The sequence below is a fragment of the Scyliorhinus canicula genome, chromosome 11 (genome assembly GCF_902713615.1).
Source record: "Scyliorhinus canicula chromosome 11, sScyCan1.1, whole genome shotgun sequence".
Taxonomy (NCBI): Eukaryota; Metazoa; Chordata; class Chondrichthyes; order Carcharhiniformes; family Scyliorhinidae; genus Scyliorhinus; species Scyliorhinus canicula.
Window position 1 is genome coordinate 120,696,203 of NC_052156.1, and position 17,056 is coordinate 120,713,258.

Below are 17,056 nucleotides of genomic sequence, written 5' to 3' on the forward strand. Positions count from 1 at the left end.
TAGGAGATTTATCTGATAAGATGGTCAGCTCCTGTGGAGTTTAAATGCTTTTGAAATGCAGATGCAAAATCATTGAAAAGAATATCTGACTATCTCATTGCTGTTTCTGACATCTTATCTAACGCAAACGAGCTTCCACGTTTCCTACAGTAGAACATGATCTAAACTTCAAAAAGCATCCTAACCAGCAGACCTGAAAGGGACCTCTGTATTTCCTCTTAAGAAAAGAGCAAACACCGATCTGGCATTGCCTCCTGTCTGGCTTTGCCCTCTGTGATCTACTTCCTCCAGAAGTGAAAAGTAAGGAGGAATGAGAAGAGTGATAAACTAGTTCCAATTAAAGCACCGCCCAATGACAGTACCCTGCGACAATGGGATGTAATAGTAAGGGGCAGGATTCTCCGTTAGCCGATGCCAAAATCGGGAAATGCGATTGGGCGGAGAATAGCTTCTGATGCCAAAATCGCGGCAGGCGCCAAATCACGATTCCCCGCTACCTCGAAAGCGGCGTAAATGTGTTTCACTCCGCACGTACAGTAGGCACCGTTTGCATATCATTAGCGGGCCCGACCTGGTGTACTCCAGGACCTCTGCGATTCTCTCCCTCCGATGGGTCAAGTTCCCGATGGCGTGGTTCACTTGTGCTTTTAAAAATCTTGAAACCGGCATGGCAACTGCTGAGGGAGAGAGGAATGCGGAAGGTGTCCAACATCACCATACTTTGCTAACAGTTGTGCCGCTGGCAGGGGGCTTCTGCCAGGGCTCAGGGGAGTAGTGGGGGGTGGCCAGGAGGTGGACTGTGGGTTCGGGGTGGACTGGCACGGAGCACCATTGCCACTGCCGGCAAGGGAGCCATGCAGCTGCGCACACCACTAACAGCCCACTTTGAACCTGGTGCCACGGGTCGTATAGGTGTCCCCAGGGAACGCCCCCTGGATGCTCTCTGGCCCCAGACAACCAATTAGCTTTATGGGCGTGCTCCAGCACAACCAGTGCCATTGGTTTAGCTGGGATAAGTGTGTGTGGGGAGTGTAATGTGTATATGCGGCTGCAGCTTGTCAGTCTCCCACGTTCCGATCACGGACACGGCAAATCCCGCACCATTTTTCATTGGAATCGATCGTGTTCCATGCGGCACTGGTGCTTGCCCCTCAACGGTACTGGAATCGGTCCAGGTGCGGCGCCGGTTTTTCTGTCATAAAAGTCCATGGATTCTCCGTTGATGTAGAAACTTAGAATCTTTCCCAAGGCTTTTCCTGTAATAAACATGCACTCAATGTTACGGTTTCTAAAATTCTCATATCTGCTCCATCGACTCAAATCTATAGGGTCAGCTTTTCAGTCAAGTCAGAAAATTTCCTAACTCAAGGTAGGAGGGGTGAGATTGAGTCAGGCCTAATGCGCCTGGAAGCAGATTGGGGACAGTTGAATGTCAAGTTGGGCTAGATAAAGGCCCGCCTCATTTCTCTTGGATTTCATATCAGTTGTCTGGTTACATTTTAGGCCTCCATGCCTCACAGCTCATCACCCCCACACCTACTCTTCAGCCACCTCCATATCCGTATGCCAATTCATGCCCTGTCACCCCCATGGCCTATTATGCCCTCCAACTTATGGCCTTTTTGCCTGTTCACCCAGTATATATTAGATACAGAAATAATGAATGCATAGTAACAATGGCATGCATGAATCTACTTAGAAAAAAAATCATAATTGGTTGAAAAAAGATCTATAACCAGAACATAAAAACTATTATAACAATCATTTTATACTTTCCACAAAACAAAGTTGAATCAATAACAGGTTTAGCCACTTGCTACTTCTTAGGCTTATGCAAATAAACATTAAGGCATTTGCAAAAGAGATCACAGAAAAAACTTATAAAGTTGATAGAGTTAAATTTCAATAAATATTTTCCCTGACATTAGCAAAAAATGACCTGTATTAGCAATAGTTTTTTTCTCTAATTGAGCACGACTAATAATGAGTATGACACCATAAACAGTTTCTAGGAAATCTCCAAATAAATTAACAGCCTCCACCAAGAAAATTGAATATATCCTCATCCACAAAAGCCTTCCAACAGATCCCCTCTCCTCCTACTTGCCACAATGGAACACATTAGTTTCTCTTTATCTTTTCCAAGAATTGTGGCAGTTGTCTTTTGCCCCACTCCTCAAACCTCTCCATCTCACCACCCAGGTTCCAACATGATGTCTATCCTTGCTCATTTGCTCATCTGCAGCCTCATCTCCCTTTATTGGCTCTAGATGCCGTTCTTCCGACTTCCCAAAACTTCTAGCATGCAGTCTCTCCTTTTCCTCGACCAAAACCTTGGGTATGATGCTTCTGCTTCCTATTACCCCTCCAACCTGAGGTTTCCTACCTCTTTTCATTCCTCCGCAAAGGATACCGCCATACTCTTTTCCTTCTCAAACCAAGTGAAAAGTGAGTGGAACGATTGAATATAAACATATTAATTCATTGCGAATAAAGCTCAGAGATAACACAATGGTGAGAAATTGTTGGAGTGTCAAAATTATTGCGTGCGTTTTCAGAGGACCTATCCTTGCAAATTTGAGCTACATCACCATTTTTAATTTTTGAATTGCGACCTAGCTGCTCAAGGTTTGTTCTATGGTTTAGCGATCTCAGCATTGAGCTTCATCCATCAGGAGAAGAAAACAGGATTTTTCTTTTCCATCCATTTAGTTTAATGGAAGGGAAATCCTGGGAGACGGACTGACCTTCTTGCCCTAACTCCAAAAGCTTAGTCACGAGGGAAAATTTGGAAAATGTATCTTTTGGCCTCAGTCCCCACAGGATCTGTGCTGTCGACTCAGAAAGTCTTAAAATTATGCAAAAAAAATACATGCAGGTATCTCCATTTTACTTTGAAAATATCTGATCAATATTCTGAAATTGGAACGTTTTTAGCAAGTTTACAAAAGTCATGCCTGGTTTATAACTGGGAAGGAAATATCACTTTAATTCTGCCTAAGCCATTTCCTCTTCTGCATATTCCTGAATGCCCATGGTTCCAACCCCCACCACAAATGAATTCACTATCATTTACTGTTCACAATGCCCCAGGTCCTCACTGACTTAGTCTGTGGCTTGGCTCAAATACCTTCCCAAATACGCATGGATCAGAGACACCCCCCTCACCCAGTGCTGTGACTTCAGCTCTTTCCCAGAATGATCCTGCAAGTGTCTCCTGAATTATTCCAGACCATCCCTCCCAACAACCTCTCCCCCCATCAACTGTGTTGTTTTACACACATTCCATTCCAAGGGCTCTCAGGCCCCAGGTCACCCATATCCAGTTGCTTTGACAAAGAGACGTCCAGTCCCGAAACGTTAGCGCCGTTCTCTCTCCACAGATGCTGTCAGACCTGCTGGGATTGACCAGTATATTCTGTTGTTGTGTCACCCATATTGAGTGCCTCTCTCACATTCTCCCACATATTTCAAAATCCCTCCTTCCTCTAATTTCTATCACACCACTGCGCAACTCCAAGTAGACAGACTGCGCAATACCATGGGAGAGCTAACTTTAATAAATGGGCAGATTCAACTTTGTCCCTGTGCTCAACTTATCTTCATCATTGTTCTTCCTTTCTTTCGCTCAGAAGAAAAGCATTTGTTCAATTTTACTTTGAAGAAATAAAATCAGAAAATACTGGAATTACTCAGCAGCTTAGTCAGCATCCACGAGGAAAGAAACAAAGTTAAAGAAAACATTTTTTAAAAACATTAAAAACATTAAAACATTGCCACAGACAGCGGTGTGAGCAAGGTCCTTGGTTATATTTAAGGCTGAGATAGATAGATTCTTGGCCAGTAAGAGAATCAAGGGTTACGGGGAAAGGGAAGGAAAGTGGACATCGGGAATGTTGGCTCAGCCATGATCCTATTGAATGGCGGAGAAGGCTCAAGGAGCTGAATGGCCTACTCTTGTTCCTATTTCTTAAGATGTTATTATCTCTTTCCTTGTACACACACTGCCTGAGCTACTGAATATTTACAGCATTTCTTTGTTTTTATTTCAAATTTCCAGCATCTGCACAATTTTGTATTTCATTTTACTTTTGACAATATGGGAAGGTTAAAGAATTCATGGGTAAGAAAAAAGCATTTAGCCCACTCAAATTGAGCTGATTTTATTTCTTCAAGTAAAATTAAACAAATAACCTTTTTGTCTCGAGTGAAAGAAAGGAATAACAATAGTGAAGATACGTTGAACACAATCACAATGTTTAAAATGTCCATTTATTAAAGTTAGATTGTTCATGGCGTTGCTCACTCTTCTTGGAGTTAGATGTCCCAACTCTTCCATTACATCATTCACTTATAATGATTTAAATGTTTATCTCCACTCCAATGCATTGTAAGTTATTTTAAATGTCCGTTGCCCTTTGGATAAAGCAATTACTACAAACAGCAGTTTAAAATGCACATTTGACAAAACATGAATCGTTGCCTGCTGCTACTTTCCTTGTTTAATTTGAAGTAAGGTGCTGGGTTTATCTGATCCATATAATTCATTATTTTATATCACTCCACGCGATTACTCATTAATCATGTTTCGCTCAGACTGTCAAATCTCAGCATCGCCAATATTTCTTCACAGTTCATTCCCTTTATATTTTGAATAGTGTCACTTTTTTTTTTTTTTTAGAGTTAGAACAGTACAGCACAGAACAGGCCCTTCGGCCCTCGATGTTGTGCCGAGCAATGATCACCCTACTTAAACCCACGTAACCCGTAACCCAACAATCCCCCCATTAACCTTACACTACGGGCAATTTAGCATGGCCAATCCATCTAACCCGCACATCTTTGGACTGTGGGAGGAAACCGGAGCACCCGGAGAAAACCCATGCACACACAGGGAGGACGTGCAGACTCCACACAGACAGTGACCCAGCCGGGAATCGAACTTGGGACCCTGGAGCTGTGAAGCATTGATGCTAACCACCATGCTACCGTGAGGCCCCGATCCACTCCAATTCAAAGATGTTTCTTTCCTGTGGTGCGATATTTCTTATTCTTGGAGGGGAACTTGCAGATGGTGGTCTTCCGATGTGTTTGCTACCCTTATACTGGGGGGGCAGAGGTTGCAGGTTTGGAAGCTACTGTCAGAGAACCCTTGGAAAATTGATGCAATGTATCTCATAAATAATTGATATTGTTGCTACTGTATTTTGGAGTTGGAGAAAGTGAACGTGTAAGCTGATGGATGGGATGCCAAATCAAGCATGCCACTTTTTCCTCACCGCTTGAGTTCAACTCTTTTCCCCATGTTCCGACCAAGGCTATATTGAAGTCAGGAGCTGGGTGGTCCTTGCAGAAGCCAAATTTAGCATAAAAGTGAGCAGGTTATCGCTATGCAACTGCCATGACAGCACAGTTAACAATACCTTTCATTGCTTTGCTGATGACTGAGAGTAGACTGATGGGGTGTTACCTGGCCAGATTGCATTTGTCCTGCTTTTAGTGGACAGAACATGTCTGAGCAATTTTCCAGATTTTCAAAGAGATGCCGATGTTGTTGTTGTGCTTGAACAGCTTGGCATGAATTGGCATGGATGGGGCATGCGGATCTGATGGACAGGCAAAGGGTTGTGAGTGGTGAGGGATAGAGGGGCTAATAGTTAGTAATACAACTGGGACAAAGTCCCTGAGAATTGATGCGGTCCTTTTAAACACACGTTAGCCCTTATGGCTAACCATCTGCTTTCGGGGGTGGATGGTCAGACCTCAACCTGCAATCAGAATGGCCCACTCCCCCAGAGTGGCTAGGAGGCCAAAGAATCCTGCCCAATGTCACCAAGAGTCATGTAGCATGACTCCACATATAAACTATTTAAATGAAATGAAAAAAAATGAAAATTGTTTATTGTCACAAGTAGGCTTCAATTAAGTTACTGTGAAAAGCCCCTAGTCGCCACATTCCGGCGCCTGTCCGGGGAGGCTGGTATGGGAATGAGCGCTGATCAGTCCAACTGTCTTTCTATAAACTCCATTCAGCTTGCTAATTTGTCCCGCATACCCTGCACTAATATAAAACATGGTGATGTCCTAACCCCTCAAGTTCTTGCTGTATCCACAATATACGTACATATGAATGTACAAATCAGGAGTATGCCATATTGGTGCCTCGAGACTGCTCTGCTATTCAGTCGGTTCATTTGATCTGATTGTGGCCTCAACTCCATATTTCACTTACCCATAATAACCTTTGACTCCCTAGTTAGTCAAGAATCTATCTACCTCTGTCTTAAAAATGTTCAGCCTTCCTGTCTCCACCATTCTTCGGAGAAGGGAGTTCCAATGACTCACTACCCACCGAGAGAAAAATATTCTTCTCATCTTAAATGGGAGTCCCTTTTTTTTAAACTATGTCCTCGAGTTCTAATCTCTCCAACAAGGGAAAACATCCTTATATTACCTGCTTGACACAATATTTTGTCACAATGTCACAATGGGGGAAAGCTAATGATAGAATAGTTTGATTTAAGTAAGCAATATCCAGTTGCACGGTTTTGAGAGCTATCTTCTCAACCTATTGAAACCTAATGAAAACAGGGACATTTTTTATACTGTTTTGTGCCAGGGCTTAGAAACTCCAAAATGTATTATGGAGTTCACCTGCCCGACAACCTCTGGGTTAAATTTGGCTAAGATGAGCACAAAAGCCTTTGCCTCAGGTGTGATTCAGCAGACTCCCTAGACATTTTAATCAAAACAAGGCTTATTCTAAGAATATGGTTAACATATATATATAAACCCAGCAAATGTTTTTATCAATTACAAATGTAAAGACACCACACAGCTACAATAGTCTGTGTATAACACTTAATGAATTCCCCCCTTAACTGTTCCAATTAAATAACAAAATCCAATAAAGCAAACCCCTTTTGGCCCAGCACACTGTAATTCTCACTTTAATTGGGCTGGTCCTTTCCCTAAGATTTTGATCCAGTCTCAAACAGCAGATTCAAACTCCTTCCTAAAAGCAAACTATATCTTTTAGGTTAGCAAGGCAGGTAGCCACAACCAATGTTTTGTACTGGAACAGTTTTTAAAATGGAAATAGAGTAAGACAGGGGGAAAAAAACACTTCTTTCATCCTCTGAAGTTCAAAATGAAACTAAAACCCAAACACCTCATAGTCACAACCCAGCTCCATCCACACAATGATATCACCCATACTGAGAAACGACATCTTCAATTAGCATTATATACTTTTTTAAACGCATTTTAAAACCGCTCTGCAAAAAAATGAGTGAAACCAATCCCGTTTTGGCCATTGTCTATCTTATATTCCAGGGACCCAGCAACTAACTCAGTAAAATTCATTCACGGCACATTTTAATTGCAGTTATACAGACGGAATTCAAAATGCAACATCAATGTCAACATTTCAAATATATTAATGACATGGCCTATTATCGGTTGGAAGCAACACTGAACACTTTTCACTGTTAGCAGATCAAATTAAATTTTGCAATTCAAGTTTAATCTTTCCATATTATGGCTTAAGACTTGTGACAACAAAGCATGAAAGGCTAAAAACAAAAGAAAACTTACATGTTCAGATAAATTCGAACTCTTTGAGTCAACGTCATACCTGAAAACAACAATAAAATGAGAATTTACTATTCCACACCATAAATCTACAATGTATGACATAATGGGTAAGTTTGAAAGATGAAAGGAACTTCTGAAACCTGTTTTCGACTTTCTCATATTCCAAATAACCCTTGAAATCAATATTATAGTATTATGGCCTTATTAAGTTCACCCCATGTCTTTCTGTGATAAGTTAATTCAGAACTGAATTTTAGTGTTAAAATGATCCTAGCTATATAATGTCTCAGTATTAACTATGATCATTTTAACATAAATAATTCAGAACGGTGCTTTACAATTCATGTTGTCATTCTGAATCAAGAAGCCTTACTCAGGTGACTCACCTGAGGAAGGAGCTGCGCTCCAAAAGCTAGCGATTCGAAACAAACCTGTTGGACTTTAATTTGGTGTTGTAAGACTTCTTACTGTGCCCACCCCAATCCAACACCAGCATCTCCACATCATTCTGAATCAAGTTATGTCTGTTTTGTGATTAGTTTTTTCCTTTTCTCGCCAGTTTTCTTTGTATGCCATTTCTCTTTATTTCCTCATTGGTGTACGGTACCGTGAGTCTGATTGTCCTCCTCACTTGAGTCAAGAGGCCACGGTTGCCATCTGACTTTTATCAGTGAGTGCCAAGAGACCTTTTCCTTCCTCATCTGACTGCTACTGAGCAGGAATCCCACCTCCTGCCCGACTTACTTTTCCAAGCACCAATTCCTTTGCTCCCCAGTTGTGTTTCACTTCCACCCCAGTTCCTACTCCTGCCTCCTAATTATGGCATCATTCAAGCCAATTTTGGCCAGAAGACAGAGTAGAATAATTAAATGAGACTCAAGACTTAGGATTACCATCCTGTATTGCTCCCTATCCATAGAATCCCACAGAATCCCTACTGTGCAGAAGGAGGCCTTTTGGCCCATTGAGTCGGCAGCGACACTCCGAAAGTCACACTACCTAGCCCTACTCACCTGTTATATTACTTTAACCCCATGCATTGATCATGGCCAATCCCCCTGAGCATCTTTGGATTGGCTGCTCTAAACTTGCCAGAGTAAAAAATTGCCGCTTTAGTTCTGTTTTCTCATGAAAGTGAGCAATCTACTGACATTGGTTAGTCAGCTATGATTGTTAATATTTGCTGCTGTCTGAAAATTACATTCTTGTAGTTCCTTAGAGCACTTCTAAAGGGTGCCTTAATTCTTTAAAAACCCACTGAATTTGAGGATATGTCATTGTTTATCCAAGTGAAGACTGTAAAATGTAGAAAAATACTAATCATAGACTCAAGTTATCTTAGCATTCATAATGATAGAGCTAATTAATGTAACAACTATAAGGCTTAATTAAAATCAGTGGGACATAATTTGTCTGGAGCAGAATTGTCATATACACAATCGTGAATAGTCACTCATTTACACTCCACAAGAAGCCAGTGTCCTGACAAACAAACGCTATTTAATTTTAAATTGTGCAGGGGAAAGCAGCCAAGATGTTTTATATTCAGAAGTTTTCTGTAAGTTAGGAACGGTCAATTTTGATAACCAAAGGTTACTGCTTGCAATCTTTTTTTATACCCTGGGCAGATGCACCACATTAGCTATAATTAAGAAATGTTTTTAAACTTAGGTTTCACTTGCATTATTGATTCATAAACTATGCTCTGAACAATAAATGTGCTCATTCTTCATTGATTTTTCATTATCTACACTACACCGTATTTTTCCACACTGCTCAGAAAAAGGCACAGAAACCGCTGCTGATTATTTTTGAAGAGGATCAGTGTGATATTCATCCACTGAAACTCTGAAATAATTTGAACACAGAGCTCAATTATTCAAAGTAACAATAAATATATGAGTATTGTTATGGGAGCGGCATTCTCAGAACCCCAAAATGTATCATGGAGTTCAATCAACCTCTCTCTTTAATGTATTGTCGCTTTTGAAGCACACGACTTGTTCTCCAGGTGTGGTATTTCAATTATGGACACGTGGGTTTTTAAACACAAAACAAGGTTTATTCCATGAATTCAACTTATCCTTTTTAAATAGACATTGGATCCCTTAACACCCCTTACTTCAAAGATAACCCCGAAAATAATACAACATTAAATACTCCCTCAAAATGTTCCTTCAAATCTCCAATTTAAACAAAAACACATCAGGTCCAAGACATTACTATCTTGAGTTTAAATCACCCAAATGATTCATAGATATTCTTTCCTGGCAAAGATCACAGCAATCCAGCTTACTGCAAACACAGACACACCCAAGCTCCTTTCCGCAAAACAGACTTTCTCCTTTCAAAACAGCTCACAGCAAACCAGCCAGGCACTTTTCAGCTGCTTTCTCAAAACTGAAACCAAAACACTGCAAAAAGCAGAAGTGAGCTCAGCTCAGCTCCCCCCTCTGACATCACTTCAGTAATATGAGCTGCTTTTCTTAAAGGTACATTGCTTAAACATCCATTTCTTAAAGTTACTCTCACATGACAGTATACCGGTGAAAGCTATAGTTGATGAAATAAAGATTAAGCTAGTCAAAACTAACATCCTGGGCTAGATATTCATTCTCCATTCTCCGGCGCCGTTTTTCAGGTGCCCACGGGATCGCTGTCATGCCGGTCGGGGCCGGTGACAGCGGTCCCCTTTGGCGATGGGCTGAGTGGCCGACGGGTTTAGCCGAGTTCCGCCGGCGTCGATTACTCACCTCACACACGGCGGGACCTGGAAGTGTGCGGGGGCCGTCCTGGAGGGGGTGGGGGGATCCGATCCCGGGGGGGCCATGGTGGCCTGGCCCGCAATCGGGGCCTACCGATCGGCGGGTGGGCTGATTCTGTGGGGGCCTACTTTGGTCCACGCTGGGCCCCTGTAGGGCTCCGCCATACTGCCCGGGGGCCGGCACGGAGAAGGGAACCCCCGCGCATGTGCGGAAATACGCAGGCCGTTCTGCGCCGGCTGGAGCTGCGGGGACCACTCCGGCGGCACCCAGCACCCTAGAAAGGGGAGAATTCCTCACTTTCATGGGCCGTTGACGCCAGAGTCGTTGGCGCCGGTTTTCACGCCGGCAGTGGACAGCACGGTAGCATTCTGATTAGCACAATTGCTTCACAGCTCCAGGGGCCCAGGTTCGATTCCCGGCTTGGGTCACTGTCTGTACGGAGTCGGCACGTTCTCCCCGTGTATGCATGGGTTTCCTCCGGGTGCTCCGGTTTCCTCCCACAATCCAAAGATGTACAGGTTAGGTGGATTGGCCACGAATTCTCTGCACGTTTGGGGGGTAGGCCCACGCCTGAGTGGTTGGCGCCACGCCTACTGGCGCCAAAACCGGCACCAATGTCCTTTGACGCCCGCCGGCCGGCGTCGGGGCTGGGCGAAAGGCCTTCGCCGGTTCGCGCATACTCCGGTGCGTCAGCTGCCGCTGATGTCACCACCGGCACATGCACGGTAGGGGGGTTCTCTTCCGCCTCCGCCATGGTGGAAGCCGTGGTGGAAGAAAAAGAGTGCCCCCACGGCGCTGGCCCGCCCGCCGATCGGTGGGCCCCGATCGCGGGCCTGGCCACCGTGGGGATGCCCCCCGGGGTCCGATCACCCCGCGCCCTCCCCCCCCAGGACCCCAAGGGCCTGCTCGTGCCGCCAATCCCGCCGCCACCAGAGGTGGTTGAAACCATGGCGGCGGAAGAGGCCTCTCAGCGGCGGGACTTCGGCCCATCGCGGGCAGGAGAATTGCCGCAGTGGGCTTGCCGATCGGCGCGGCGTGATTTCCGCCCCCGCCAATTCCCGGGTGGCAGAGAATTCTGGCCACGGCGGGGGCGGGATTTCCGCCGGTCCCAGGCGATTTTCCGACCCTGCGGGGGGTCGGAGAATTTCGCCCCAAGTCTTTGCAATGTTCAATGGAATTTTTAAAAAATCAGAGGTTCATTATCCCCTTGGAAAATTAAATGCCCCATTTAAAATATAATACAACTGTCTATCACTGTCAATGAAAATCCCTTTGAAGAAACTTCTAATACAGTTAATAGCTCTGTAATTGGTCCAAATAAACCCAGTAGTTATCGAGAATTCAGGCAGTTTGTAAAACCAACATTTCACATGATGCTGGGTGGGATAAGTCAAAATAGCATCCATGAATCGGCTATTGATCTGTGAACCGAAAGATGTGTTCTCACTGCAAACTAAACCATAAAATCTAACAGTTGGGTCTTGGGACACGTGTTTTAAATGTCAATTGTTCTAAAATGTTGGGCTGGATTCTCCGGCCTTTCATGCTGGTGGGATCTGACAGTCCTATTGGCAGCGCACCCGTGCCGTGGGTAACGTGGCAAGGGGCGTGTTGATAAAGGCAGGGACTATAAGATCCTACCACCGGCCACTGACGAGCCACCCTCCACCGCTGCAGGACACACCATGGAATGGGAGGAAAATCCCACCCATTTGTTCTATGTTTCATGGAGCTATAAAATTGAAGCTTCCTGTCAATTGAAACCGGGGTTGTCGCTGTCAGACCCATGAGAGAGAATATGAATTGGGTTACAGCTGAGCAAACAATCAAGCACTGTTACTATTTTTATTTAGAAAATCCCTTTTTGTAAACTATAACATTATTGTAATCTTGGATTTAAATTTGAGGAATAGCGTCATTCTTATATATCAAAGGGGCTTCATATGAAAGTTTGTTAAGGAAAATTGTATATCATATCAAGCCTTCTAACATTGTGCTATAACTAGAGTTTGAATTTTACATTTGTGAGATAGAAACCAAATGAGTTTACATTTATATCGCACATTTCCCGACCCAAGGGCATCCCAAAGCAATTTACAGCCAATTAATTTTTTTTGAACTGTAGTTATCACAGTAATGTAGGCAAATGCAACAGCCCATGTGCGCACAAGTTCCCACAAACAGCAATAATTGATGTTTATTGAAGGATTGATATTGGCCACAACATCAGAAAAAACTCCCCTGCTCATCTTCAAACAGTGTCATTGAGGTTGTTTACATTCGTCATCGAAGGTGGATGGGGTTCGTTTCAATGCCTCAGCTGAAAGATGGCAGCTCCAACATTGCTGCATGTCCTCGGTACTGCTCTGGAGTGTCAGTCTGAATTATGTACTCAAACCTCTTACATTCCAATCTTGCATTTTTATTGACACGAATATGTAACCAAAAAAAACCCGAAACAAACTGGTTTCTGGCCACGATGGAGCACTAAGCTTCACTTCAGTTGCAATATTCTGAAATATTGTGAGAGACACCAGAGCTGGCAGTGAGGTTTTGGCGTTTCCTGTGCTTGCGGGGACTGTTGGCTTGAAAATCACAGGCCAGTAAAAGTAGATTTCCCATCCAAATGGACAGAAGATAAGGCGCATGAATTCCCAGGAGCAACTTTCCAAATGTTCCAGACCTTGAACCTCCAACTGAGGAATTAACTCTCTATTTTTTTTAAAAGACCCAGAAAACACTCCGGTTACGGTTTAAGGAAAGCTCTTGCTCTATCTGCATAATCTGAGAGTCAAGTTAAATGTTTGTGATTCTTTCACAAAATCTCAGTTTGGATTTTATTTGAGCAATGGGCTCGAACAATGGGTGAAGCGTGCATACCAGCTGCTCAGACTTCCAGAAAGCTTTTGCTGAAACTCTGTCAACAATTTCTTTGGAGGGCAGCACGGTGGCCTAGTGGTTAGCACAACCGCCTCACGGCGCTGAGGTCCCAGGTTCGATCCCGGCTCTGGGTCACTGTCCGTGTGGAGTTTGCACATTCTCCCCGTGTCTGCGTGGGTTTCGCCCCCACAACCCAAAAAAAATGTGCAGAGTAGGTGGATTGGCCACGCTAAATTGCCCCTTAATTGGAAAAAATAATTGGGTAATCTAAATTTTAAAAAAAACAATTTCTTTGGAAAATTACTGGAGAAATTGAACTGGCTCCAGATTGGACTCTGGCGACCAACCGAGTTCACTAGAGTTCGGAGCTAGGCCTCTTACTGTTCATTACTTTATTAATGATCTGCTGGAGGGCAGTATTAGCACTGTTATTAATAGTATGGCAAGGAAGAGAGTACTATGTTGCAAAATAATTTATATATAAATTAATTTAACCAGTTACTGAAGGTTTACAAGAATCGAAAAGCAAATGCGATTCTTGGAAATACTACCCAGATCAATGTGTTCAAACATAAGAGCTCAAAACTTGTTTTAGACCCTGGTTCATCTGCACTCATTGCTGTGTTTAAATTTGGTTGCATAGCCAGTGATGGATATCAAGGCTGCAGGTGAACTGTAACAAGAGGATGACAGGTGTTTACAATGGGGAGAACTATCCATATCCCCCGTGGTGCTGTGCATGTTCATGCACAATAAGGTGAATGTTTAAAAAGTTGATTGCCATGTTTGTAAAGGGAGACATGACCACCATTTCAACCAAATTGCCGAATGCTACTGTGAATTGAAATCTTCATGCTCAAATATTGCTGATAAATAAATAAATGCTGCAGCTCACTCCCAGTTGGGGATTTTTTCCAATGTGCTGTCGCATGGGTGGAGTCAATCAGAGGACTACTTGTAAAAACAGAGTAAACGTGGTTTCAGAAATGACAGAAAAGTACTAAGTGACTAATTTTTTGTCACCTTGAAGAACACGAAGAGGTCGAAGTGGCATTACAATCTAGAGTATTTAACTATTTGTGTCTCCGTTTAACTTTATTACTTATTCAACTTGATTTGTAGTTTGTAACTGGTCTGTCAGAAGGCCACCTGTCCTTTTGTCCAAGGCATTTAGAGTTTACAATGTAATCTATATGGGGGGAGATTTTCCTCACCCATTTTTGATGGGCGGGAATATGGAGAGGGCAGAGAATCGAGGGGCGAACCTAAACGGCGGGATTTTCCCCCTTGAATGCCCCCCCCCCCCCTCCCACCCCCACCAGAGACATAACGGGAATTCCCAGCATGTAAAGTTAGGAAGCCAATCTGAAGACATTTTAACCTAATTAGCAGGCCTCCCCACTGTAACATCCACTTTCCCCTCCATGTAGTAAAGTCCTCCAACCTCCAGGTGGCATGACATGACGTAGACAGGGTTTGCACACATATCCCACCACCAAAAGTGCACAGGTAAGTACACTTCAGAGAGGGGGTGTACAATATTTATACCCGGGCAGTATCTTCAGGACAGTGTTAGGGGACAGTGCCTGAGGGAAGGTCCATGGGGGGAGATGCCGTTGATTCCCTCTTTTCTATTTTTATCTTCTTTACATTGGGGTGCCCATTAAAAATGGCTCCCTGATCTATCAGGAGCCGAGTTTGCGGGAAGGGCAGGCTTGTGGGACTCGCCCCTGAACATTTCTTTTGCCTTTAATTTGTAAAAATATGGTGGGAAAAAGCCGGCAGTGCAACCCATGGGCTACACTCCACTTTTCCCACCTGAGTTCATACTGAGAGAGAAAAAAGAGAAACTTATTTCTGATGTTGCTTGATTAGAAATGGATTCATCATTCACCTTGGGGCCACAAATTACTTAAGGCATACTTTCACATTTTGTTTTACAGAGTGTGACCTTGGCTCTGGAAGCATGCCATGCACTGGGAATGACAGAAAGTCTCTGAAGTATTCATGAATCACTACATCCATTAAAACGTAATGTTTACCGTAAGTAATAAAGACACACACATAACAACTTGCATAAGAAAACACTCATCCTAGCAGTGTTGAATACAAGTTGCATCCCCATTAGAGGGCAAGTCCTTGATATTTGGTAAATACGAGAGAATAAAACTTGTAGCGATCTTCAAAAACACATCATTAAGCATCATTTCTTCACTATATTGATAGATCAGATTTTATTTAACGAAGAAAAGCTGCTTCTCCCGAAGTCCACCTTGAGGTAAGCAAGTCATCACAATTCTCTTAGTATTAGGGCATTTTTGATTCGGCTTTTAGTTACTTTAACTTCCAATCAAATCAAGATATTTATCTTGATTAACTTGTCCTTTTGTCCAAGGCATTTAGAGTTTACGATGTAATCTATATGGGGGGAGATTTCCCTCACCCAGTTTTGATGGGCGGGAATATGGAGAGGGCAGAGAATCGAGGGGCGAACCTAAACGGCGGGATTTCCCCCCTTGAATGCCCCCCCCCCCTTCCCCCGCCAGAGACAATACGGGAATCAAGCAAAATACTCCAAAAGCAAAATACTGCAGATGTTAGAAATATGACATAAAAAGAGAAAATGCTAGAAATCTTAGCTGGTCTCCCAGTATCTGTAAAGAGGTAAAGAGAATCCTGTTCTGATTGAATATTTTCAGGAATCAAACCCATTTCTTTCCCGATCCCGAGCCTGCACAGGACTCTGATATGCACAGTCCAGTGCGATCTCTGGGAGGCGGTCTACATCCGCTGTCCAATGAAGGATGGCGGTCTGTCTCCAGGGGTTGCAGACACAATCGGAGGGCCTGCAGGCAAGGGAATGCAAAGGTGCCTCAAGATGGATGTATCAGGGCAGCACGGTGGCCAAGTGGTTAGCACAACCGCCTCACGGCGCTGAGGTCCCAGGTTCGATCCCGGCTCTGGGTCACTGTCTGTGTGGAGTTTGCACATTATCCCCGTGTCTGCGTGGGTTTCGCCCCCACAACCCAAAAATGTGCAGAGTAGGTGGATTGGCCACGCTAAATTGCCCCTTAATTGGAAAAAATAATTGGGTAATCTAAATTTACAATTTAAAAAAATTTTTTTTTTTAAAAGATGGATGTGTCTTCTGAGAAGTAATGGGACAGAGTTTTCCACAGGGGCTTCTGAATCCCACCCATCAAGCTCATATAGGGGTCAGAAATCCACAATGTGATTTTCTATCGAGTGGTCAGTTAATGGCTACAGGGCGGGTAACCATCCAGTTAAGGACAAATTTCCAATCCTCACTAGATATAGGAGAGGTACCGTAAGACTGGAGAAATGCAAACTTGGTTCCATTGTTTAAAAACGGATCAAAGGAAATGGCAAATAATTATAGGCCAGTTAGTGTTACATCGGTGATGGGTAAATTAGGAAAATCAACCCTGAGAGATAGGATTAACTGTCACGTAAAAAGGCACAGACTAGTCAGGGATAGCCAGCATGGATTTGTTAAAGGAAGGTCTTGCCTCACAAATTTGATTGAATTATTTGAGGAAGTAACAAGAAGGGTTGATGAAGATGGTGCAATGGATGTTGGTGAACATGGATTTTAGCAAGGCGTTTGAAAAGGTCCCTCATGGCAGATTGGTCAAAAAAGTAAAAGACGATGGGATACTGGACAATGAGGCAAACTGGATAAAAGCTGCATTAGTAACAGGAAACAAAGGGTAATGGTCAATGGATCCCCTTGCAAATGGAAAGTTGTTTAAAGTGCTGTTCCACAGGGCTCGTTGTTTGGACCCTTACTGTTT

The 17,056-nt window shown here is 43.4% G+C and overlaps 1 protein-coding gene across 4 annotated transcripts in view; it reads right to left on the minus strand.

Annotated features, from left to right (window-relative positions):
• LOC119973336 (copine-8) overlaps window positions 1-17,056 on the minus strand; it is a 449,311-nt gene that overhangs the window by 290,637 nt on the left and 141,618 nt on the right. For all 4 annotated transcript variants that reach the window (XM_038811212.1, XM_038811215.1, XM_038811214.1 and 1 more), the window contains one exon: window positions 7,597-7,636. In XM_038811212.1, coding sequence (XP_038667140.1) covers window positions 7,597-7,636 — 40 coding nt within the window. The remainder of the gene's footprint in view (window positions 1-7,596; window positions 7,637-17,056) is intronic.